We start from the raw sequence: 24,579 nt of genomic DNA, 5'->3' as shown, positions 1-24,579 counted from the left end.
GGTGGAAGAGTACAGCGGGGTTTGCCACCATCCCCTGCCGGAGCCTCGTGGAGCTTTAGGTGTTTTCGCTCAATAAACACTCACAACGCCCAGTCTGGGAATCGAAACCGCGATCCTATGACCGCAAGTCTGCTGCCCTAACCACTGGGCCATTGCACCTCCACACACACACACACATATATATATATATGCACACACATACAGATATATGAGAGGTGGGAAGTACTCATGGCACCTGCAGGTACGCTCTGACTGGGTAACCTGTGGGTTACTACATAATTCGCCTTGATCAGAGCCAACCAGAGACTACACTACAACAATAATCCATTAAACAAAAACTAAATACTCACATCAATCTTTTTGGAGAACTTAAATGGTGGGCCTTCACACATGATAATAGAGTAGTCCTCACTGGCCGTCACCACCCTGAAGGGGTTAATTTGTCTGTAGTCACAGGAATTGATTGGTTTGCTGTGGCCACTAATTTCTCCAACAGAGGAACCTGTATCCACCAGAAAAGCACGAGCGAACCTGGTAAAAATATCAAATTATAATTTAACATCAACAAAATTCCAGTTTGGAGTAATTAACATTGCTGTGGCTTTTTAATTTTTTTATACTTATATGATAGTATGGTTTAAATAATTTTACAAATTTTAGATGTTTACATTGTTATCATTTAAAATATTCATCATCCAAAAGACAAAAGAAGCTCTTGCAGTTATATCACTTTTTGTATATGTTAGTGTGAGTTGATTGGGGCTACACACCAACAAAAAGAAGCCAGTACATGGAGGCGTAACCGGCTAGTAATAGCAGCCAATTTCATATGAATGACACTCTCCTCTCTTTAATAATACACCTGAAAAGATAAAGTGATTAAAGCTGGAATACGATAGATTGCAAATGTGCTTGATATAGTTTGCTGGCCTATGGCTAAATAACAAAATAAAAAAAAACAAGGGGTGAGAAAGAAAGAGAAAAAGAGAGAGAGAGAGAGAGAGAGAGAGAGAGAGAGAGAGAGAGCAAGCAAAAGAGAGATGTTATAGATTTGATCACGTACGTTCCCTTGCCTTCACCAGCAACAAGCATTCTCTTACTATCTGGAGACCAGGAAATGTCTTTGATTATTCCAGCGATTGGTTGATATTCTTTGGAGAGAACATGTTCTGGGTTGATTGTATCCCAAATTCGAATTTTGCCCCTGTCATCTGGAACAAATACATGTATGATTATTATTATTATTGCTATTATTCTTGATTGAGAGAGCAGCACACACCATCAATATGATGCTGAGGTGCAAATATACAAAGCCCAAATATCCATCATGATTACCCATCTGATAAAGATACACAAGGAACATGTATCACAGCACATGACTTTGCAGATGTGGTCCAGTTAGAATTTTCTGCAGGTTGAGTAGCTCATCCTAATCAAAAGGTCCCTGAATGAGAGCTGTCCAAGGATGATGAAAGAAACACCAATGTTTCCAGGGGTGAATTATTTAAACCCCAAAGAATCCCTCTCAACACATGTCAATGATGCTCCCCCGCTACTCAGAGCTGGTAATCAGAGATACACTTATCTTTAGCCACTGAGAGACATGCTCAACAGGTTAAGGTCTGAGCTGGTACAATTGTTAGCACACTGGGCAAAACTCTTAGCAGCATTTCATTCATCTTTATGTTCCGAGTTCAAATTCAGCCAAGGTCAACTTTGCTTTCATCCTTTTAGGGTCGATAAAATAAATACCAGTTGAATACTGGGTCGATGTAATCGACTTATCCCCACCTCCAAACTTGCTGGCCTTACGGTAAAATTTGAAACCATAATTATTATTATTATTATTATTATTATTATTATTAAGACAGCAAACTAGCAAAATCATTAGGAAGCGTGGCCGTTGCCAGTATCCGCCTGACTGGCCTTTGTGCCGGTGGCACGTAAAAGCACCCACTACACTCTCAGAGTTGTTGGCGTTAGGAAGGGCATCCAGCTGTAGAAACTCTGCCAGATCAGATTGGAGCCTGGTGCAGCCATCTGGTTCACCAGTCCTCAGTCAAATCGTCCAACCCATGCTAGCATGGAAAGCAGACGTTAAACGATGATGATGATGATGATGAGACAGACAAAATGCCTTGCAGTATTTCTTCCCACTTTTTAACATTCTTGAGTTCAAATCCAGCAGAAGTTAACTTTGTCTTTCATTGTTTCGGGGTCAATAAAATAAATAACAACTGTATTCAAAAGGTATTGACTACATTCTCCCCTTCAAAACTACTGGCCTTGTACCTAAATCATCTTCATCATCATTATTATTATTATTATTACGTAATTAACTTACCCCCTCCCCACAAATTTCAAGCCTTGTGCCTAGAGCAGAAAGGATTATTATTATTATTATTATTATTATTATTATTATTAGTATACAGGTGGTGGACTGGCAGAGTTGTTGAGCATCAGATAAAATGATTCATAGTATTTCTTCTGACTCTAATTTGAGTTCAAATTCCACTAGAGTCAACTTTGTTTTCCATCCTTTTGGGGTCAACAACTAAACAGAATACTAGTCAAGTACTGGGAGAAGTTTGTATAATTGGCAACTCACTTCCCCTCTTTTTCATTATTTGAGATATAATATACATGTGTACATGTATGTATATGTCCAACCCATGCCAGCAGGTAACATGGGCATTAAATGATAATGGTAGTAGGATAGCAAGCTGGCAGAATCATTAGCACGCCAAGCATTTCATCGGTCTTTAAGTTCTGAGTTCAAATGCTGCCAAGGCTGACTTAGTTTTTCATCCTTTCGGGGTCAATAAAATAAGTATCAGTTATACGCTGGGGATCAATGTAATCAATTTGCCCCTTCCCCCAAAACTTCAAACCTTGTGCCAAAATTTATATAGGAAGGGCATCGAGCCATAGAAATTATGCCACAACAGACAATTTGTTGTTTGGACAGCTCCGTGGCTGGCCAGCTCCTGTCAAACTGTCCAACCCATACCAGCAAGGATAACAGACATTAAACAATGTGGTGATGTGTGATATATATACATATATAAATATATGTTCTTTTATTCTTTTCTTTTACTTGTTTCAGTCATTTGACTGCAGCCATGCTGGAGCACCGCCTTTAGTCAAACAAATCGACCCCAGGACTCAATCTTTGTAAGCCGAGTACTTATTCTATTGATCTCTTTTGCTGAACTGCTAGGTTATGGGGATGTAAACACACCAACATCGGCTGTCAAGCAATGGTGGGGGAACAAGCACAAACACACAAATACATACAGACACATATGTATATATATATATATATATATATATATATATATATATATATATATATATGTGTGTGTATATATATATATATATGTATATATATATATATATATACATACACGATGGGCTTCTTTCAGTTTCCATTTACCAAATCCCCTCACGAGGCTTTGGTTGGCCCAAGGCTGTAGTAGAAGACACTTACCCAAAGTGCTATGCAGTGGAACTGAACTCCGAACCATGTGGTTGGGAAGCAAGCTTCTTACCACACACCCACTGCTGCACCTATATACATATATATATATGTATGTAATTGAATCCTATAATTTATTTAAACACTTCAGAATGACAGTTGTTCTCAATAGAAACATGACTGATAAGAATTCAGTTCCTTGGTGACTCATTAATAGCGTAAAATGATAAGAAAAAGAGAAAGGTATCTTACCTCCAGAGGCAATGTAGAAACCACTCGGAGAATATTTGGCAACAATCACATTACCGGAATGTTCTGTGTACATATCACATTTGTTGGGGTTCTACGACAACAGACAAATCATTAGCAGTTAGAATGATGACATAACACAGACATTAGACAGCATGGAATGGGTAGGAGTTAGGGGCTATAGCTAGGAATGTCCACTCTAGTTGGGGCCTGTAACCAGGAACGTTGTTGTAAGGGCTCTGCAATTAGAGGGTATAGTTGTCATTCAGGACCCTACAACTAGGGATATCACAACTAGAGGTCTAATAGTATTGGGGGGTGGGACACAGTAAACCAGGTTTTAGGCTGTGATGGAGTCCTACAACGAAGGATACAATTACTGGTATCAGGGTTTAGTAATGGCAGTGACATCAAAGTCACTGGAGCTCTAAAACAATGATGTCATAAATGAAATGGGTTTTAAAAGTGAACTTCATAGTTGTTGGTATTCTATACTGTGAGTATAGATGGTGGAGGCGCAATGGCCCAGAGGTTAGGGCAGTGGACTCGCTGTCATAGGATCGCGGTTTCAATTCCCAGACCGGGCGTTGTGAGTGTTTATTGAACGAAAACACCTAAAGCTCCACGAGGCTCCGGCAGGGGATGGTGGCGAACCCTGCTGTACTCTTCCACCACACTTTTCTCTCACTCTTACTTCCTGTTTCTGTTGTGCCTGTAATTCAAAGGGTCATCCTTGTCACACTGTGTCACGCTGAATATCCCCGAGAACTAAGTTAAGGGTACACGTGTCGGTGGAGTGCTCAGCCACTTGCACGTTAATTTCATGAGCAGGCTGTTCCGTTGATCGGATCAACTGGAACCCTCGACGTCGTAAGTGACGGAGTGCCAACAACAATGAATATAGATGAGAAGGAAATGGGACATTTAGATGAAACATAATATGAAATATTGTATTTAAAACAGACTTACTTCGATGTCTCGGATGACAACATTGTGTCCATTGGTGTAGAGAAAATATTTTCCTTTGGGGTCAGCACCTAAAACTATAGGCATGCCACGCTGGGTTCGAGGAAGAGTTGGAAATGTGGTTTCTGAAAAATAATGACATTTATAGAAGTAAATTTTGTTAAGGATTAATTTTTAGCCATTTTTATCTGTTACACTCAAGGTCATGCAGCAGTACTGTTTTTGTACAACTGAATGAAAAATATATTTAACCCTTTAGCATTCAGATTAATCTAACAAATGTAATGTTTATTGATTTACATTATTTTGAATTCATCATGCACTATCACATAGTTTCGAGATTTTGATGATGTGACTGTTTATTTTTAAAATGACGTTGTAGGATAGGTGTGAGAGACCAGATCTGGCTGTTTTGAAGATAAAACAGGTAGAATATTTTGGCCGGATATGGCCGGTTTGAATGCTAAAGGGTTAAAAAAATAAAAACAAAAAAACATTCTAAGAACAGAGAAAATGTCACGAAACCAAATTGAGTGGGAATTTAACCCCAGACATAGTTGGCCCCTTGGTACATTATATGTAATTGACTAACATTCAGTATCTCCATTTCCAAGATTGTATTAATCTTAGAGTAGTTCTATGTCTTGAAGTGTTTCAATTCTTACTTGGAAGTGTCACAAGTAATTGCTTGTTTGATTATTTTGTGGCTTCAAGAGTCATGCCAACTTTATCCAACATGTTTGAGTCAGCCACTTAAGGAACACACACACATACACAAACATTTAAGTCAGTGTAAGTGTTTCTTCAGTTCACAGGTTCATTAGGCCCAGGTCTATTTCCCGTTTCTAAAGTAACCAAGTGGTTGAAACTAGCCCCTCTTCAGAATGGAATGCTAATCGGCCTCAGGATCAAACCCCAACTTTTGCTGTGACTCCTTTTCAGTTAAGAGAAATGAAGCAACATAAAATGAATTATTTTGCTCAAAAATACTGAGCCTGGGAATTGAACCAACAATCCTAACCACTAGGCTACATACTTTAGCTATTTCTTTATTTGAATCAATAAATTCTGTGAATGCTAATTAATATTTAGAATTCCATTTTGTTGGTTTGGTAGCCAATGGGCAGTTGCTTCATCTCGACAACATTTCAACTGTGATGACCATTACATTCTATTTTGCATTACAGCAAAGAACAAGATATGGGAGAGACTTACTTGAGTATGAAAGAGAGTTGGAACATGAGTGTGAGAGAGAATGGAAACACAAGTGTGTATACGAAATTTTCCATGCAGAAAAAATTATGAACAAATATCAAAAATAAAAGTTGTGCTGACATGAAAGTCCATACCAAGAATCTTGCAAACCAAATACAAAAACGAAATTTCATTTTTTATTTTAATTAAATTTCAATCACAGAAGTTTAATTATCCACTTCCAGAGAACGTCTTAATTTTATCAATTTTAAATTTTAAATAAAAAAAAAAAAAAGGAATCCATGAACCTAAATTTTTGTTGTTGTGATATGTAAGGTGCTGCTATTCTCAACTTTAAAAATACAAACTAGCTGGTTTTTACTAATTGTACTTCACTTTTGGAAGTGAATATTTCCTCAAAGAAACCAGAAGTCTATGTTCTCATAATACTCAATAGTTGTGAAGACTTCACTTCCAAAGATATGTTCACTGTTCGAAGTCAACTAGAAGCTAAGCTTTGATTAACTTAGACCATTCCAGTTTCAGCTTTGTAAGTGTGTTAATGGCACACACACAGAAATTATCAAATCAACAAGTTGCTAACCTAGATGTTAGTTAGTTTTGGAATAATATCAAGTTTAGCTCTTCAACGCTCTGGGGCTAAAAAATAACAAACAGCAATAATGATATAACGGCAATGCCAACCATATTAATTAGTATTACAAAGCGGGATTCTCTTTTAAATGTTTGATTTTTTTGCGACTGTAACATAAATCTGTTTATAGCAAACTAGAGATAGGCACAGGTGTGGCTATGTGGTAAGAAACTTGTTTCCCAACTACATGGCTCTGGGGTTCAGAGGAAGTGTCTTCTATTGTTGCCTTGGGCCAACCAAATAAGTACCAGTTACACACTGGGGGTCGATATAATTGACTTAATCTGTTTGTCTGTCCTTGTTTGTCCCCTCTGTGTGCAGCCCCTTGTGGGCAGTAAAGAAATAAGAAAAGTTGGCAGAAAAAGAGATCTGTAAACATTCGAGGATTAAGTAGGGTGCCACTTTGGAGCAGATTGTTGACTGTTGTTGGCGCTCCGTCGCTTACGACATCGAGGGTTCCAGTTGATCCGATCAACAGAACAGCCTGCTCGTGAAATTAATGTGGCTGAGCACTCCACAGACACGTGTACCCTCAACGTAGTTCTCGGGGGATATTCAGCGTGACACAGTGTGACAAGGCTGACCCTTTGAATTACAGGCACAACAGAAACAGGAAGTAAGAGTGAGAGAAAGTTGTGGTGGAAGAGTACAGCAGGGTTCGCCACCATCCCCTGCTGGAGCCTCGTGGAGCTTTAGGTGTTTTTGCTCAACAAACACTCACAACGCCTGGTCTGGGAATCGAAACCGCGATCCTATGACCACATGTCCGCTGCCCTAACCACTGGGCCATTGCGCCTCCACTTTTGTTGACTGTAGAAAGGTCTCAATCTCAATACTAAAAAGAAGTTCACTTTGGAATCACATAGCTCTGTGTTTTATTCAATTGTGCAATACCTTAAGCATGTGCTTGGCCATAGTCTAAGGTCAACCCAAGCTTTGTGAGAGAAATTGAGAAAATGGAAACTATGTGGAAGCCCAATACTTGAATTCTATACTTAACCCTTTAGTGTTCATATTTCTCTACCAAATGTAATTTATATTCATTCACATTGTTTTCAATTAAGCATGCATTGTCTTTATAGCTTTGAGATTTCAATGATGTGATTGTTTATTGAATGACAATCACAATGATTGTGATTGAATGCCATTTAGATAAGTGTGAGAGGCCAGACCTGGTTAGTTTGAACATAAAACAAGTAGAAAATTTTGGGCCAGATATGGCCAGTTTAAATGATAAAGGGTTACTCTATCACCCAGCTGAACACCACTAGCTGGCCCTTAGGTACCTTAATTCCTTCAGTCACTTTGTCCAATAAATTGGATAATTTTTCAGCATAAATTACAAAAGAACTATAGATTATAATTAAGTTGAGTCACAGATACCAATTCACTGGACATTTCTAAATGTGATTCTGACTCAGTGTTTGCTCACAAGCTATAGAGGATGGCCGTGCTTTCTTGTAAATCTCACAGCTGTAAGTAAATTGGTATTTTTTTTACCTTGTGTAAGCAAAATTTTTTATTTATCCATGCCAAGAATTAAGCATATTGAATATTGAATTCTTTAAAAATTGACTCAGTATGTGTTATTTAACTGTATTTTTGTATAAATGAAAAATAAAAATTAAAAAATAGTTTTACTTTTTTATCCATGATTGAAGTTGTTAAAAAAATCTACTCTAAAATAAACTAATTTCCTTATTATACTGCTTCCTTCTAGAACAACAACCCATGAGTTGGCAGGGGTGGGGAGAATTACCCTTCTTTTAGGTAATGAGGATTGCCCCCCTCCCTTCTAAATCACAGAAGCTGACCTTCCTCTCTCACTAGGACTTTGAAAAAAAATAAGAAGAATAAGACACTAATCAATTACACAGTACTTCTGTAAGTGCAGCAGTGAGATGGTACCTATTTACAGCCAGATGGATTGAGGCATGAAATAGTAGACCACAAAACAATATTTGAACCACCAGTTTATTTGGCTGGTGGTTCTACACCAAATTATTTCAACCGACTCAATGGAACTGTTGCTATGTGATGGCTTCAATTAGATCTAAATTTACAAGAATGTATTTTTACAGACTACGATATTTAATCCAATATGTTTTCATCTGCCAAATAATATTGAATCTATTACAAGAATCTTAGAATAGAAGCTCTTTCTTGTATGCAGATAGGAAATTAGTTTTCAAGCAGCAATAGCCATACTTTGGACCTATCTAATTGGTTATGGTAACGCCTACACCATCCAACATTGTGAAGAGGAATGGGTGTTAGTTTATCAAGAAGAAATAGCAGTTGTAATGGGCTGATATATCCAAGGATAGAATATAACATGTTATAAGTTTACAAATAAGACCAACAACCAATGCTTTAGTATAGAACTGTATAGTGATTACACAAGAAAAACAAAAAAACAAAAAACAAAAAAAAAGAAAACAAAATAAAGGAAGAATTTATTTCTGGAAGTTCCACACAGCTCAAATAACAACAGGTTATTTAAAGCATCTCAAGGAAGTGAAAGCCTACAGCTTAAAAATACAAGAAACAGATTGTGTAAGGAAGTAAAGAAAAAAGTTACTCAAATTTCACGAAGTGGAACATAAATAAAGCATTGCCATTGATAATGAGACCTCGCTTGGTCTGTGATGTTAACTAAAATAGCTATGAAGAATATTTCTTAATTTTATAGAGCAATAATTTCAGCTGTTGAATATTGTTCTCCTCATCATCATCGTTTAACGTCCCCCTTCCATGCTGGCATGGGTTGGACAGTTTGACAGGAGTTGGCCAGGCAAGAGCCTGCTCCATACTACTGTGTCTGTTTTGGCATGGTTTTTATAGCTGGAAGCCTTTCCTAACACCAACGACCCAACAGAGTGGGCTGAGTGCTTTTTATATGGCACTAACACAAGTGAGGTCAGTTTTGGTATGGGTTTTACAGCTGGATGCCCTTCCAAATGCCAACCACTTTACAATGTGGACTGGATGCTTTTTAAGTGGCACCAGCACTGGCAGGGTCACCAGGTAACTTTGCAAGACAAGGAATCTTTGAGAGGGAAGGGGGAATTGGAGGAGGTGATCTTGTGTTAGATGATGAAAGGGTAAGGTGTGACAGAGAGATAGAAACAGGTGTCTTACTGTAGAGAAGGTACATGGTTACCTAACCAGAGAGAGAGAGAGAGAGATTCAATAATTAACATTGATGGTACTGGAGGAGAAATTGGCAGTAGTTTAGAGCATGTCTAAATCCAACAATACAACTTAATTAACCTAATTAATATCTATGGGGAAGGGAAGAGGTCTTTCCAAGAGTTGAAAAAATTCTTTATATCTTAATAGTTAATACATTTCTGTAAGAGATAATAAAATATAATCTGTGTAAGGAAATTATTAATGGGTTCAGTATGGCTCACCAAGCAGCACACGTCAATTAAAAAACCACAATGATCCAAAAAAGAACCTTTTCATAGTCAGCTATCCAGTCAGAAATAGCAGCTAAGTCACACTCTTATCTTACAAAAGAGAACACGTTAGATAATGCATTTTAGACATTTCCTAAACAAGTAGTATGTGTCATGGCTGGAATGGTTTTGCCCATAGGTCTACCTGCTAAAGCAAGGGTAACCTCAGTGATAAACTACATTTATTGTGAGAGAGTACTGGATGTTGCTCCTACTGCATTTGACGACAATCAACCATTTAGCATTCACATTACTGTCAAATTGTAATATTTATTCACATGGCTTTGAATTAATCATGCATTACCTGGTAGCATTGAGACTTCATTGATGTGATTGTTTATTTTTTAGAATGACACTGTAGGGTATTAATTCTTGTGTTGCATCAGTCTAGCTGTGATAAGTTGTCAACCAAATAAACCAGATGTGATCCATAAATCCATAAATTCAAGATATGGTGCTGATGCAGACATCACACTGTATTCTAACATGGAGAAGTTAACCCTATCAAATATCATGTTGTAGTTTAGATAATTGTTGAATTATTACAGATTATAGAGATTATTAAACTAAACAAGGAAATCATCATCATCATCGCTCATCATATTATGCCCCCCCCCCCCTTCTTTGCTGGCAAGTCAGAAGACTGTTGAGTTCTGCTATCTGCTTTAGTATAGTTTCTATGGCTGGATACCATTTCTAATGCCAACCACTTTACAGAGTGTGTTGGGTGCTTTTTACATAGCACCAGCAGCAGGAAGGGCATTAAACAACTTGCAGGACAAGACCCCTTAAACTGAAGAGAGAAGGAGTATCAAGAAAGGTGACTTTGTGCCAGGCGAAGAGAGGTTAAACTACGAATAAGGGACAAAAACAGGTGTCTTGCAACAGAGGAGATACAGGGGTACCTCAGTCAAAAGGAAAATGGAGAAAGAGAGAGGAGAGAGATAAGATGCTGAAGATGAGAGGGGGCATCCGCCCAAGTTCCGGGGAGATATATGATGTATATAGTGAAGTGGAGCATGGATTGGATAGAGTAAGTGGGTGGGTGGGTAAGTTGCAAAAGGAGTGAAGGGGGATGAAGGGGAGGGAATGGAGTGAGTAGGTAGAGGAAGGGAGAGCTTGAGAGATGGGGGCTTGGGAAGAGATTTGACGAGGACATATTGTGTGCAGGTGGGTTGGCAAGTGGGATAAAGAGGTAAGTGTTGGGAAGAGGGGATGTGGGGGAGATTTATCTGCGGACAGATTGTATGCAGGGGCATGGTTATAAAGGATGTGCTTTCTTGGCCTCAATTTTACTTAGCTGGACGGTTCTTAAGACTAAAGCAAAAACAGACCAACACTTTCAGAAGGAGGAATCGGTAAGAATAAAATAAAAAATTCAGAGAAATATGATAAACATATCCAAAAATTTTTATGGCCTTCATGGTACTGGCATTTTAACTTGAAGTACTATGAAATAACTAGGTCACCATTAGCCCTCACATACTGAAAGAGGACCACAATAGACTGTGAGGTTAACATCTCCCTGCATCTTGTTATCTCAACTATGAAAACACGGGCTTTTAAAGACTAGCTTATGATGGGAATTGAACTTGCAAGTCCTTTCTCCATGCTAATCTAACTCTCTAGCAAATGTCACCCACACCCAGTTTCAGAAACCTTGGTGACGTCCTCAACAAGGAAGCACTATCACCACCACCTCCACTACCACTACCACCACCACCAACAACAACAACAACAACAACAACAGCAGCAGCAGCAGCAGCAGCAACAACATGCAATACAAAACAGAAAGGAATAAAACATTCTACAAGTGTTGTATGTCAATAAAACAAAACATGGATTGTTTCTCTAACATCAGGAAAAAAAAAAACTTCGACCATTTAATGAGATAAAAAAAACAAAACAAAAACAATAAAACCCTGGAAGTTTATGAATGAAGAGCCTGGTAGAATAAAATAATGCTTCATTGTTGAGTGTTACAGTAACTATAGCAACAAAAAAAAAGCAAGATGTCTGGCACTGGTTCTATTTATTGGCTTTTCTACAGATTTATATAAAGTGGCTGCTTTGATAGGAAAAAAAAGTTGAGTTCTTTCATTAGTGGCAGAAGATTTATATAATTAAGCTCTTACAGCAAATGACTCAAGAACACTAATCAGGTTTGAAGAGGAGATTTAGTTTAAATGTCAATAAATCTCAAAGACACAATTCACCGAGATTTTTTAGACAGTCAACTCAGACCAACTTCCAATAAAATGTGATTAAGTCTTGTTTTAAGAGATGGGGAATGGTTGAAGGCCAACTTGAAATCAAAAATCATCATCATCATCAGACTACATCCACATGAAAATAACACTGTCTGTTACGACGACAAGGGTTCCAGTTGATCTGATCAACAGAACAACCTGCTCATGAAATTAATAAGCAAGTTGGCTGAGCACTCTACAGACATGCAAACCCTTAACATAGTTCTCAGGGAGATTCAGTGTGACACAGAATTTGACAAGGCTGGCCCTTTGAATTACAGATACTATTAATTTTTTGCCAGCTGAATGAATGGGAACAACACAGACTAAAGTGACTTGCTCAAAGACACAATGTGCCACCAGTTTTCAAACTCACAACCTTATGATCGTGAGCTGAATACCCTAACCACTAAACCACACACATGAAAATATACAGTATCCCACAGAAGTATATACACCCCTAAAAAATTTCAGTAAAATTGCCATTACTCTGATGATATCAAAGTAAATCAAACAAAATTTATACTGAATAAAATATATCATACATGCAAATATTATACAAATTTGGAACACAAAACAATAAACATTTTTAAAGATATGAATGAAATATTAATCTTCAAACCATACAAAAATATGTACACCCTAAAGAATTATTTGCTATATTCAATATTTGGTGTGACCACTTTTGCTTTCAATGACTGTATTAAGTCTTCTGGGCATAGAGTCGACTAAATTTCTGAATATAAGTGATGGAATCGACCTCCATTCATCCTGAATGATGTCTTTCAAGCGTGTTGCATTGTGGGGTTTTTTTCTCCTCAACCTTCCTTTTCAAAAACACCTCACAAATGTTTTACTGGGTTTAAATCAGATGACATGGTAGACCAAGGTAATATCTTTATCTTTTAATCTGATAAAAACTTAGTCGCCATCTTTGAAGAGTTTTTAAGGTCATTATCATGTTGGAACATGGAATGTCTTCCTAGTTCCTTGATGCTTTTCAATATTGTTTTCTGCAATATGTCACAATAAAGCCTTGAATCCAGTGTTCTCTCAATAAATGTGAATCCTCACACACCAGCCGCACTCAAAGCATAACACTTCTGCCGCCATGTTTCATGGAAGGCATAGTGCATTTGTCGCTATTATCTTTACCTGATCATCACCATACTTGTTTAATACCATCTAACCCAAACAAATTAATTTTAGTCTCATCAGAAAAAAGAATTTTATTCCAAAACTCCTTCCCCTTACATAGGTTTTGGCAAAAGAAAGAGGACTTGATTTATGCCTGGTAGTGAGGAGAGGCTTCCTACGAGGAACGCATCCATGAAGACAACACTGGTTCAAACTTCAGCAAACTGTTTGGGTGGATACACTCTTTCCACTAACAGAAGACACACCTTGGGCCAAAGATGAAGCGGTATGATGCCTGTCATCCATCATGCAACGTCGGATATGGCGAATATCACACGCAGTTAAAATAGAAAGACAACCTGGAAGATGTTTATTGCTTAGCCGTCCAGTAGCTTTGTACTTCTGAATTACTTTGACAACCGTGTTAACTTGTATACTAAACCATTCTTTTCTTTTATTGTTTTATTTGTTTCAGTCATTTGACTGTGGCCATACTGGAGCACCACCTTTTAGCTGAAGCAATTAACCCCAGGACTTTGTAAGCTTGGTATTTATTCTATCGGTCAAGTTACAGGGACATGAGCACACCAACATCGGTGGTCAAGTGACAATAGGGAAACAAACACAGACACAAAGAAACACACACATAAATACATACATACATACATACACACACACATATATATATATATATATATATATACATATACACACACACAATGGGCTTTTTTCAGTTCCTGTCTTCCAAATTTACTAATATAGCCCAAGGCTATATTAGAAAACACTTGTCCAAGGTGCCACACAGTGGGACTGAACCCAGAACCATGTGGTAAGGAAGCACGCTTCTTACCATACACAGACACCTGCGCTTATAATTCCTTGTACAAATTAAAAATAATTTTCTTCAAATCTTCAGACACTTCTTTTCCTTTTGGTGCCACTTTAATCACAATGAAGAAGATTTTCACCACGGTACACAAATCAGAATTCCTGCAGATGCAATAGCAATGACCAATGCAAAAATGCCAGGAGAAATAATTTATTAGAATTGAAATTATCAGCAACATCTGAATTTAGTAAAAAAAAGTGGATAAAATATTGAATATAGCAAATTTCCTTCATGGTGTACATATTTTTGTAACTTTGAAAATTAATATTTCGTTCATACCTGGTTTAGTATACAAGTTAACACGGTTGTCAAAGTAATTCAGAAGTACAAAGCTACTGGACGGCTAAGCAATAAACATCTTCCAGGTTGTCTTTCTATTTTAACTGCGTGTGATATTCGCCATATCCAACGTTGCATGATGGATGACAGGCATCATACCGCTTCATCTTTGGCCCAAGGTGTGTCTTCTGTTAGTGGAAAGAGTGTATCCACCCAAACAGTTTGCTGAAGTTTGAACCAGTGTTGTCTTCATGGATGCGTTCCTCGTAGGAAGCCTCTCCTCACTACCAGGCATAAATCAAGTCCTCTTTCTTTTGCCAAAACCTATGTAAGGGAAAGGAGTTTGGGAATAATCATGTTTATTGTTTGGTGTTCCAAATTTGTATAATATTTGTGTGCATAATATATTTCATTCAGTATAACTTTGTGTGCATAATATATTTCATTCAGTATTACTTCCGTTTCATTTCCTTTGATGTTGTCAGAGTAATGACAATTTCACTGAAATTTTTTAGAAGGGTACATATTTCTTATTTCTTTATTGCCCACAAGGGGCTAAACACTGAGGGGGACAAACAAGGACTGACAAAGGGATTAAGTCGATTACATCGACCCCAGTGCGCAACTGACACTTAATTTATCGACTCCGAAAGGATGAAAGGCAAAGTCGACCTCGGCGGAATTTGAACTCAGAACGTAACGGCAGACGAAATACCGCTAAGCATTTCGCCCGGCGTGCTAACGTTTCTGCCAACTTGCCGCCTTGTACATATTTCTGTGAGATACTGTATATGGTGGAAGTCACTTTGGTGACTGAGTAAGACTGCTTCCTAAACTCAGTAAATTCCATGCAAATGTTCCATGAGTCCAAGATGTTTCTGTGTGCGAATTTGTTTTGAGTGGATAAACTATTGTATAGCACTGAACCTAATTTTCAATGCAATCAGAAACCAACTGCACTTCAGATTTTCACACACACACACACACACACACACACACACACACACACACACACACACTTAACAATATATACAATTTCAAACCATTCCAATAGCAGTTCTGTTGAATCTTGAATGTTATTCACTAATATTTTCCACCTATCTTGCTCTTCTCTTTGGCTGCCTTCCTTTTACCTTCTATTTTACCAAAAAAATGTACTTTTGTAGATCCATCCCCTACACACACAGTAGAATTAGAGCCAAATGGATGTGGTGTTTGCTTACCAACAAATAATCCAGGATTATTTGGGCAGTACAATTATTCTATACACCAGCTATCAGAAACAGGTTGTAGATCTCTGGGAAAGTCACCTCAAATAAACTGACAATCTATCCAGGGGCAAAGGAGATTTAATATCACAATATCACAGCTAAACGTTAACTTTTACACATTTCATGTTGTTTTACATTTTCACATATATCTGCACATCTCACACAAACACATCATCATCATCATGCAGACCAATAATCAAAGACATTCCAGCCATGACCATCCCAGTTTTTATTCAGCTACAGTACACCAAATAGAACATTATCCTGTGTGTAGTGTAATACTGTGTGGTGTAGTAATAATATTGTTGTCATTGTTCCAGGAGATCAAGCAAATATTTTGAATGTGACCATCCCATCTTTATATATCAGGAACTACATTGTCCAATCTTTTTTTGTTTTTTGTTTTAGCTGGTAAATGTAATTTGAGGGGAATTTGGCTGCTATTTCTAGCAAATAGGGAGTCCACATAGCAGTTCATAGTGAGAAAAAAATCAAGAGATTCCATACATCTCAACCATGTGCATCGTACAGGAAACCTGACATTATTTGAGGTAAGAAGCTAAAAATTACATATTTGCTCATCAGAAGTCTCAGCAGCAAGCTGCTTCAATCCAAACATGCAGCTAATGTATTTGTGTAGAGTTGCAACTGTAGCAGGCAGGGATCTAATTTCACCTTCTCATTGACACCAGAGTGTGTGTGTGTGTGTGTGTGTGTTAAGTATTAAACCTCTTCTAAAATACTTCACAATAGTTGATGTCAGAGGCTCCTCTTGTGAGCAGTTTGTGTGGATGAGAAAAAAGAGACAAGGGAGAGGAAGAGAGAAGAGGAGATGTGTGGGCCACACCTATTCATTTGGTCAGCCACTCACATATCATAGATCTGCCAGATTAAAGCTGTCCTTGGTTACTCAGCAACAAGAACAGCAAGAACATTGTAAAAGCTTCTCACTTGTATTGTTGCTCACAAAATCACTTTGCTGTGGAGGTTGTTGTAGCTATTAAGGCCTAGGTCAGCCCTGATTGAATTGAATTATGATTGAAGTAACAAGATAAAATTTTTATTATCTAAGTGGTCAGGTGTTATCTGAGGGAGATAAACAACTATTTCTAGCAGGTCAACTAACCCTAACCCTAACCCTAACCCTCATTAGCTTGTTGCTGTTGCTGCTGATGATGATAATGGAAATTCTGCCTAAACAGATTCTTTTCTTTTATTCTTTTCCTTTATATGTTTCAGTCAATCGACTGTGGCCATGCTAGAGTACTGTCTTAAAAGGTTTTAGTAAAAGAAATTGACCCCGGGACTTATTCTTTGTAAGCCTAGTACTCGTTTTATTGGTCTTTTTTGCTGAACTGCTAAGTTACGGGGATGTAAACACACTAACATCAGTTGTCAAGGGATGGGTGGTGGGGACAAACACAGACACAAAGACACACCCATAAAAATATATACATGCGTATATGATATGTAATGCCCTGCATTATGATGATGTATTTCATTGTCTGCGTGACTGGCCTGAACATCATACCTCGCCGACTGACACTGCTTGTTGTGCTTGTCCACTATTTATCAGTAGTGGAACAGCCCACTTCTCACTTGGGGGTGTCCACCACAACAGTGTATGTGTGTGTGTGTGTATATATATGTAGTGGCATATATATATATATATACACACACACACATATATATATATATATATATATATATATATATATGACAGGCTTTTTTCAGTTTCCGTCTACCAAATCCAGCCACTTGCCCAAGGTGTCACGCAGTGGGACTGAACCTGAAACCATGTGGCTGGGAAGCAAGCTTCTTACCACACAGTCATGATGGAATTAACAGAAGCAGCATTTCAGTAAGAGCCCCATGGTAAAAGATATTAGAATAATAGTACACACAGTGGGAATGAACCAGGTACTTCGTGATTTTGAAATAAACTTTATAACCACTTGACCACAGCTTCATCCATTTCAACATACACACACACGCCTATTAGTCTGTGAGCATGTGTCAAACAGACTCAAATGCGCTGTTTTAGTCCTTTCTTTCAGCCTCTCCAATTCAGGCATCCAGAACAAATCTCAAACAACTGGGTTTAGAGTGTTAACTGAAGATGACAACAACAAATAAGATAAAGTTAGGACAATCTGGCTTCCAGGAATGAGAAGTATGTGGTTTTATCTAATTGGCTCATCTTTTATTGGTTGATATTCAGCTATCCTCTAGTAACACTCCTTCGGTTCTTACAATACAACTAAAGGAGCGCTGTTATACAAATATAGACAAACAATAACAAACATAGTTGTGACTTGCTGGCTTTTTCATCTCACAATTAGTTTTTTTTCTCATTTACAAATGGCCATAGAAAAAAAAGAAAAATATTTTGTGAAACTAAACCCAAATTAAATACATTCTCCTTTCTTTCTTTATAGAAATAAAATAATGATGCCTGCTTTATTTGTAAAAACTCAATTACATGTATAATGTAAATTAAATAACGAGCTTGTTAATGCTATTTTACACATGTCTGTGTGTGTGTGTGTGTGTGTATGTGTGTGTAAAATAGTGTGTGGAGGGTAAAATAGTGTGTGTGTGAGTAAAATAGTGTGTGTGTGTGTCTACAAATGTATACATACAGGCAAGACAAACAAAATTGTCTAAATGTGTGTGGGCGTGTTAGTTCAGTGGGTCTTGTACATTTTGGCAATGTTTCAAGCATGAGTAACTTCTCTGCACTTTCGCTGTTCCATAGATATGAGGTTGGAGTAAATAGAAGAAATCAAGCTAACCTACATTTGACTCAAAAGACCTCTCTCATACATTTTGTGATGAACCAACAAGTGTGCCTTTATGTGGGTGACTCTACCTGCTAGAAATAGCAGCTAAATTCCCTTCAATACATTGCATATATTCATTAATTCATTTGTTTTACATATGTTGTTCTATGCTGGCATGGGTTAGACTTATTGAGGTGGATACCTTTCATATCACCAAACTGACCAATTTTTCAAGGAATATTTTTTTTATTCCACTCGTCATCAAAGTGCAGAACCACAAAACACTGTTTACAAAGTATGCAAACCAGATATCACCGTTTAGTACAAAGAGCATTGTGCAAAGTCACTAAGTGTAAATATTCAACACACACAAATAAAGGGCTTCCACACAGTTTCCTTATTTCCTTACTGCCCACAAGGGGCTACACACAGAGGGGACAAACAAGGACAGACAAATGGATTAAGTCGATTATATCGACCCCAGTGCGTAACTAGTACTTATTTAATCAACCCTGAAAGGATGAAAGGCAAAGTTGACCTCGGCAGAATTTGAACTCAGAACGTAGTGGCAGACGAAATACTAAGCATTCACCCGGCGTGCTAACGTTTCTGCCAGCTCGCTAATTCCACACAGTTTCTATTAAGCAATTTCACTTCCAAAGCTTTGCCCACCCAAGGCTATTGCAGAAGACACTTGCTCAAGGTGCCATGCAGCGGAACTGAACCCAGAACCATGTGGTTGGGAAGCCAACTACAGACCACACAGCCACACCTACTGTTTTTTACACATACAGACTTGTCTTTCAGGTGCTGGTGCCACTTAGAAAAAGGCACCCATGCCAGTGCTGCATTCATGCACGTGTGCCAGTGGCACATAAAAAGCACAGCACCCAGCACACTCTGTTTTAGTGGTTGGTGTTAGGAGGGGCATCCAGCTGTAGAAACCATGCCACAACAGACAATTAGAGTTTAGACAGCTCCCTGCTAGCCAGCTCTGTGTCAAAGTGTCCAACCCATGCCACCATGGAAAGAGGACATTAAACAATGATGATAGGTGTAGGTACGACTTGCTGGTGCAGGCATGGCTGTGTAGCAAGAATTTTGGCTTCCCAACCACATGGTTTTAGGTTCAGTCCCATTGGACAAGTGTGAACACTACATCGACACTGCATGAACAAGTGTCTTCTAATATATCCCCAGGCTGATCAAAGCTTTCTAAGTGGATTTGGAAGACAGAAAGAAGACCATCATGTATGTGTGTATGTATGTTACTGTCTCTTTGCCTTGATATCACATGATAGTCATATACAAGTGTCACCATAATGCAAACAGAGTCCTTTATTTCCAATCTGCCATGAAAAACAAGTCTAGTCACAAGGAAATATTACCTTACTTGGAAACAAGTGACGATTATTAACAGGAGGAGCACACGTGCGTACATACATACATACATACATATACACACACACATATATATATATAAAGAATACAAAAAATGGGGCAAGAACGTGACAGGCGACAACAAAACATCCAGACAGTTAGATGATACAAAAAAGGACATGAAAAAAGGACGGGTCATTTGGAGTTTTCATTCGTCAGTTGAGTTCCAGATTATCTTTGCAGTTTCGGCTGGTTATACTCGAGACCGCTCCAATCTGGCTAGCCCCAAGGAAAATCTAAGCTAAGAGCACTAGATTCCTTGGAAAGAAGCAGCAAATGTATATGAAAACAAGGGCGGACAAAAATGGAGAAATGGTACACAAATACAAATGTAAACAACAAGACATTAACAACAGGTGTCTTTCGACTAAGGACGAATAAAATTAAGCTGGCGTGTGTGGAAGTGAAGCCTTACAGCAGGGACATAAGAGATGACAGGCATGGGAAGGAATATAGATGTTGCATGAATGGTAGTACAACCAAGAAAGAAAGGTCAGGCTTGGTCGAACACCGGTCATGTGGAAGGAGAGGAGAGAGGTAGAGGGATAGAAGAATTAGGGAGGGACGAGAAAAAAAAAAAGAGACAGAGTGAAGTGAAAGAGGAGGGAAGGTGAGAATGAAGGGAAGGCCAGGAAATGTGAGAGAGGGGGAGTGAAAGAAAGAAGGGTGGAAAGAACGAAATAAGTGTGAAGGGGCTGAAAGAAAGAGAGAGTGAAAGAATAAGAGAGTTATACAAAATTTATGTGTGTGTGTGTGTGTGTGTACTTACATATAAGAGACCAAAGTGTATATATGCCACTATATGTATATAAAAAAGAATTTTTAAATTGGACAAGAATGCGACAAGTGACAACAAAACATCCAGACAGTTGGATGATATATATATATATATGCGAAGGCGTATGGCTCAATGGTTAGAGTGTTGGGCTCACAATCATGAGATAGTGAGTTTGATTCCCAGACAAGGCTGTGTTGTGTTCTTTAGCAAGACACTTTATTTCACGTTGCTCCAGTTCACTCAGCTGTAGAAATGAGATGCGATGTCACTGGTGCCAAGCTGTATCAGCCTTTGCCTTTCCCTTGGATAATGTCAGTGGCATGAAGAGGGGAGTATGGGTAACTGCTGGTCTTCTATAAACAACCTTACCTGGACTTATGCCTCAGAGGGTAACTTTCTCAGTGCAATCCCATGGTCAGTCTCATGACCAAAGAGGGTCTTTTACATATGTGCATGTGTGTGTGTGTATCTTGACTGCTTTGCGGATTGAACTTATTACCACTCCCCAAAGTACTACACTTATGCCTACATCCACTTTTTAATGTATAACAAAGTATAGGCATCACAAGTTGTAGACTAACCAATAAGGAGAATATCTTTGGACATTTAATGAACAGTTTGGTTCCAAATTCTTGGAACATTAACTGAATATGAGAAAAACCTGAAAATGGCCGAAACATTGTGACTATATTAACCAAGATGAAAACATCTGCCTGACCATAAGCAGTGATTAATAAGTCCAGAGATGGATGATAAGTTTAATAATAGATTAAATCAGTCTGATCAAATGAAGCGTTTATTATGCTATGAGTGGATTAATCTATGCACACACGCACACCCACACATATACACATACACAATAGTCGTCAAGTTTAAAAACAAGTATTAACTTTCATGACTAAGAAGAAGTCAATGTTCAATGAAATAAATCCAGTGTAACAGAGGTGTAATACTAAAGAGAAGTCCATAGGTGACCTCATCCTCTGAGGGGGTGTGGTTCCTTTACAATTTATATTACTCAACAGTCTATATTGATGTACAATAAGCTATTTTTGTATAGCAATGGTTTATTTTCACCTCAGTTGATATCAAAATTTTAATGAAAAATAAACACAAAACCATTTTCAAACTAAATCATACGACAGGCGAATATTTCTGGATAGTTTTTGTTGTAGGAAAAAATAATTACCGGCCATCTTACTATACTCTGAATTCTGGTTCATTGTAACTCGTTATCATGCTGGAAGCAGTACAAAGTACACTACTAAATGAATAAGAGGAGAAGGAGGAGGAGGAGGTTAAATGTTTCAATATCATTTTCTATCTACACCACTTAATTACGCCAATGTAAGAGATACTTCAAAGCCATGGGAAAGCTTCTGCTTTACCACCACTGCTCTCACCAATTGCTGTTCAATAGAAAGATTTGTAATATTCTAATATGGTAGCAAGTAGCAAGTTGCAGTGAATCTGAAATTGGACAACCCAAAATGCTTATTTTATTTTCCGCAACAAAAATCACCACAAAGCATATTTTGGGGTTAAAATAAAATAATGCTGAAAAGTTTCCTCAATATCTGTAAACTGATTATCAGTGAAGGTTAACAGGGAAACTAGCTTTTGTGTGTGGAAGATGCACAGGTCCAATAAATGCTGAAAATAGACTCCATCGAGTGTCAGGGAGGCAAGCTAGAGGTAGTAGATACCTTCTGTTATCAAGGTGACCAAATTAGTAGTGGAGGTGGATGCTCCAAGAGCGTAGCTGTGAGAATAAGATTAGGATGGACAAAGTTCAGAGAGCTCCTACCACTGCTGACAACAAAGGGCATCTCTTTCAGAGTGAAAAGCAGATTGCTTGATGCCTGTGTGTGAACAGCTATGCTGCATGGCAGTAAAGCATGGGCTACGACAGCCAAGGACATGCATAGGCTTGAAAGAAATGAAGCCAGCATACTTCGCTGGATGTGCAATGTCAGTGTGCATGTTCAACAGAGTGTAAGCATCTTGAGAGAAAAGTTAGGCATAAGAGGAATCAGATGTGGTGTGCAAGATAGACGACTGTACTGGTATGGTCATATGATGTGTATGGATGAGGACAGCTGTGTAAGGAAGTGCCGATCTCTAACTGTGGCAGGTATCTATGGTAGAGGTAGAGCCAGGAAGACATGGGACGAGGTGGTGAAGAATAATCTTCAAACTTTGAGTCTCACAGAGGCAATGACTGGTGACCAAGACCTTTGGCGATGTGCTGTGCTTGAGAGCATCCATCAAGCCAAGTGCACCCATGCTGGTGACATAAAAAACATCTTTTGAATGTTGGGCCTCACAGAGGCAAAGTGGCTGAGTTCCTTTTGATTGTTGGGCCTCGGGAAGGCAAAATGATTTCCTTTCGAATGTTGACCCTCACAGAGGCAAAGTGGCTGAGTTCCTTTTGAGTGTTGGGCCTCACGGAAGCAATGACCGAGACTTTTGAGTGGAGGAGATATAAGAGCAAATAATTCTGAAAAACAAAGGCCATTAAAGAAATGACAGAAAAGACAGGGGGACAAAAAAAGTCAGCCTGAGGCTGGAGTATGTGCTGTGAGTGATTTTATGCCAATCAATCAAGTGGCCCTTTTCTGGATACAATCCAGAATGTCTGGATGTGTAACAGTATCACCGTCTCAGAGATAGAGTAATACCCCACTGTGGACCTTGCCTCCTTTCAGTTTTGTAGAGTATCAGCAATTGTTGAGAGCCAAATATTTTCTGGCCCTGTAAAGATGGGCCAGCTTTAGGGATGCAGTCCTAGCTTTGTTAAGGACATGTTTCTGCCAGGAGAGATCCTCAACGATAGTAAAAGCTCGCATTTAGAGCAACTCTGAGGATTTTAGTTAAGGGCTGCCCACGTTTTAGAGAGAAGGTGTGATGAAATTTTGATATGAATAATACTTGAGGGATTTTTCCCATTAAAGAGGAAAGATGGTTGCAGCCTCACAAGTGGTTGGTTTTGAAGTCTCCATTGCTGAAACCAGTGCAGGTTTGGCATAAGGTGTCTATGTTGAACATGAATAATGTGTAGCTGGAGAAGGTGAGGGATGAATGAATGATTGTATCATCTACATAAAAGTGGGCCTTGGTGGATGAGATGGCAAGATCACTGATATAGAGAAGGAAGAGAATGGCGGACAAAACCAAAGACACAGATATTCCAGAGTTGTTTGAAAATGGAACAAAAGGAGTGACAACTGTCACAAGTGTTATTTCATTAGTTTCACTCTTGCAATCTCATTGGAAATAACACAAAAACATGTTATATATATGTGTGTATATACATAGGTGCAGGTGTGGCTGTGAGGTAAGATGTTTGCTTCCCAACCACATGGTTCTGAGTTCAGTCCAACTGCATACTGCATGGCACCTTGCAGAAGTGTCTCCAACTATAGTTCTAGGCTAATGAAAGCCTTGAATGGATTTGGGAGACATAACCTGAAAGAAGTCCATTACTCTTTACTCTTTTACTGGTGTCATTTGACTGTGGCCATGCTGGAGCACCACCTTTAGTTGAGCAAATCGACCCCAGGACTTATTCTTTGGATGCCTAGTACTTATTCTATCGGTCTCTTTTGCCGAACCGCTAAGTTACGGGGACGTAAACACACCACCATCGGTTGTCAAGCGATGTTGAGGGGACAAACACAGACACACGAACATATACACACACATACATACATATATATATCATCATCATCATCTTCGTTTAACGTC

The 24,579-nt window shown here is 38.5% G+C and overlaps 1 protein-coding gene across 1 annotated transcript in view; it reads right to left on the bottom strand.

The window, feature by feature from the left end:
- LOC106872176 (actin-interacting protein 1) overlaps nucleotides 1–24,579 on the bottom strand; it is a 51,917-nt gene that overhangs the window by 22,812 nt on the left and 4,526 nt on the right. The window contains exons 2-5 of the mRNA XM_052975649.1: nucleotides 4,697–4,818; nucleotides 3,731–3,821; nucleotides 1,064–1,211; nucleotides 351–531 (exon numbers count right to left, since the gene is read on the bottom strand). Of these exons, the coding sequence (XP_052831609.1) occupies nucleotides 351–531; nucleotides 1,064–1,211; nucleotides 3,731–3,821; nucleotides 4,697–4,818 (542 nt within the window). The remainder of the gene's footprint in view (nucleotides 1–350; nucleotides 532–1,063; nucleotides 1,212–3,730; nucleotides 3,822–4,696; nucleotides 4,819–24,579) is intronic.

Source organism: Octopus bimaculoides, chromosome 22 (assembly GCF_001194135.2).
Source record: "Octopus bimaculoides isolate UCB-OBI-ISO-001 chromosome 22, ASM119413v2, whole genome shotgun sequence".
Lineage (NCBI taxonomy): Eukaryota > Metazoa > Mollusca > Cephalopoda > Octopoda > Octopodidae > Octopus > Octopus bimaculoides.
This window is presented reverse-complemented; position numbering and strand designations above follow the sequence as displayed.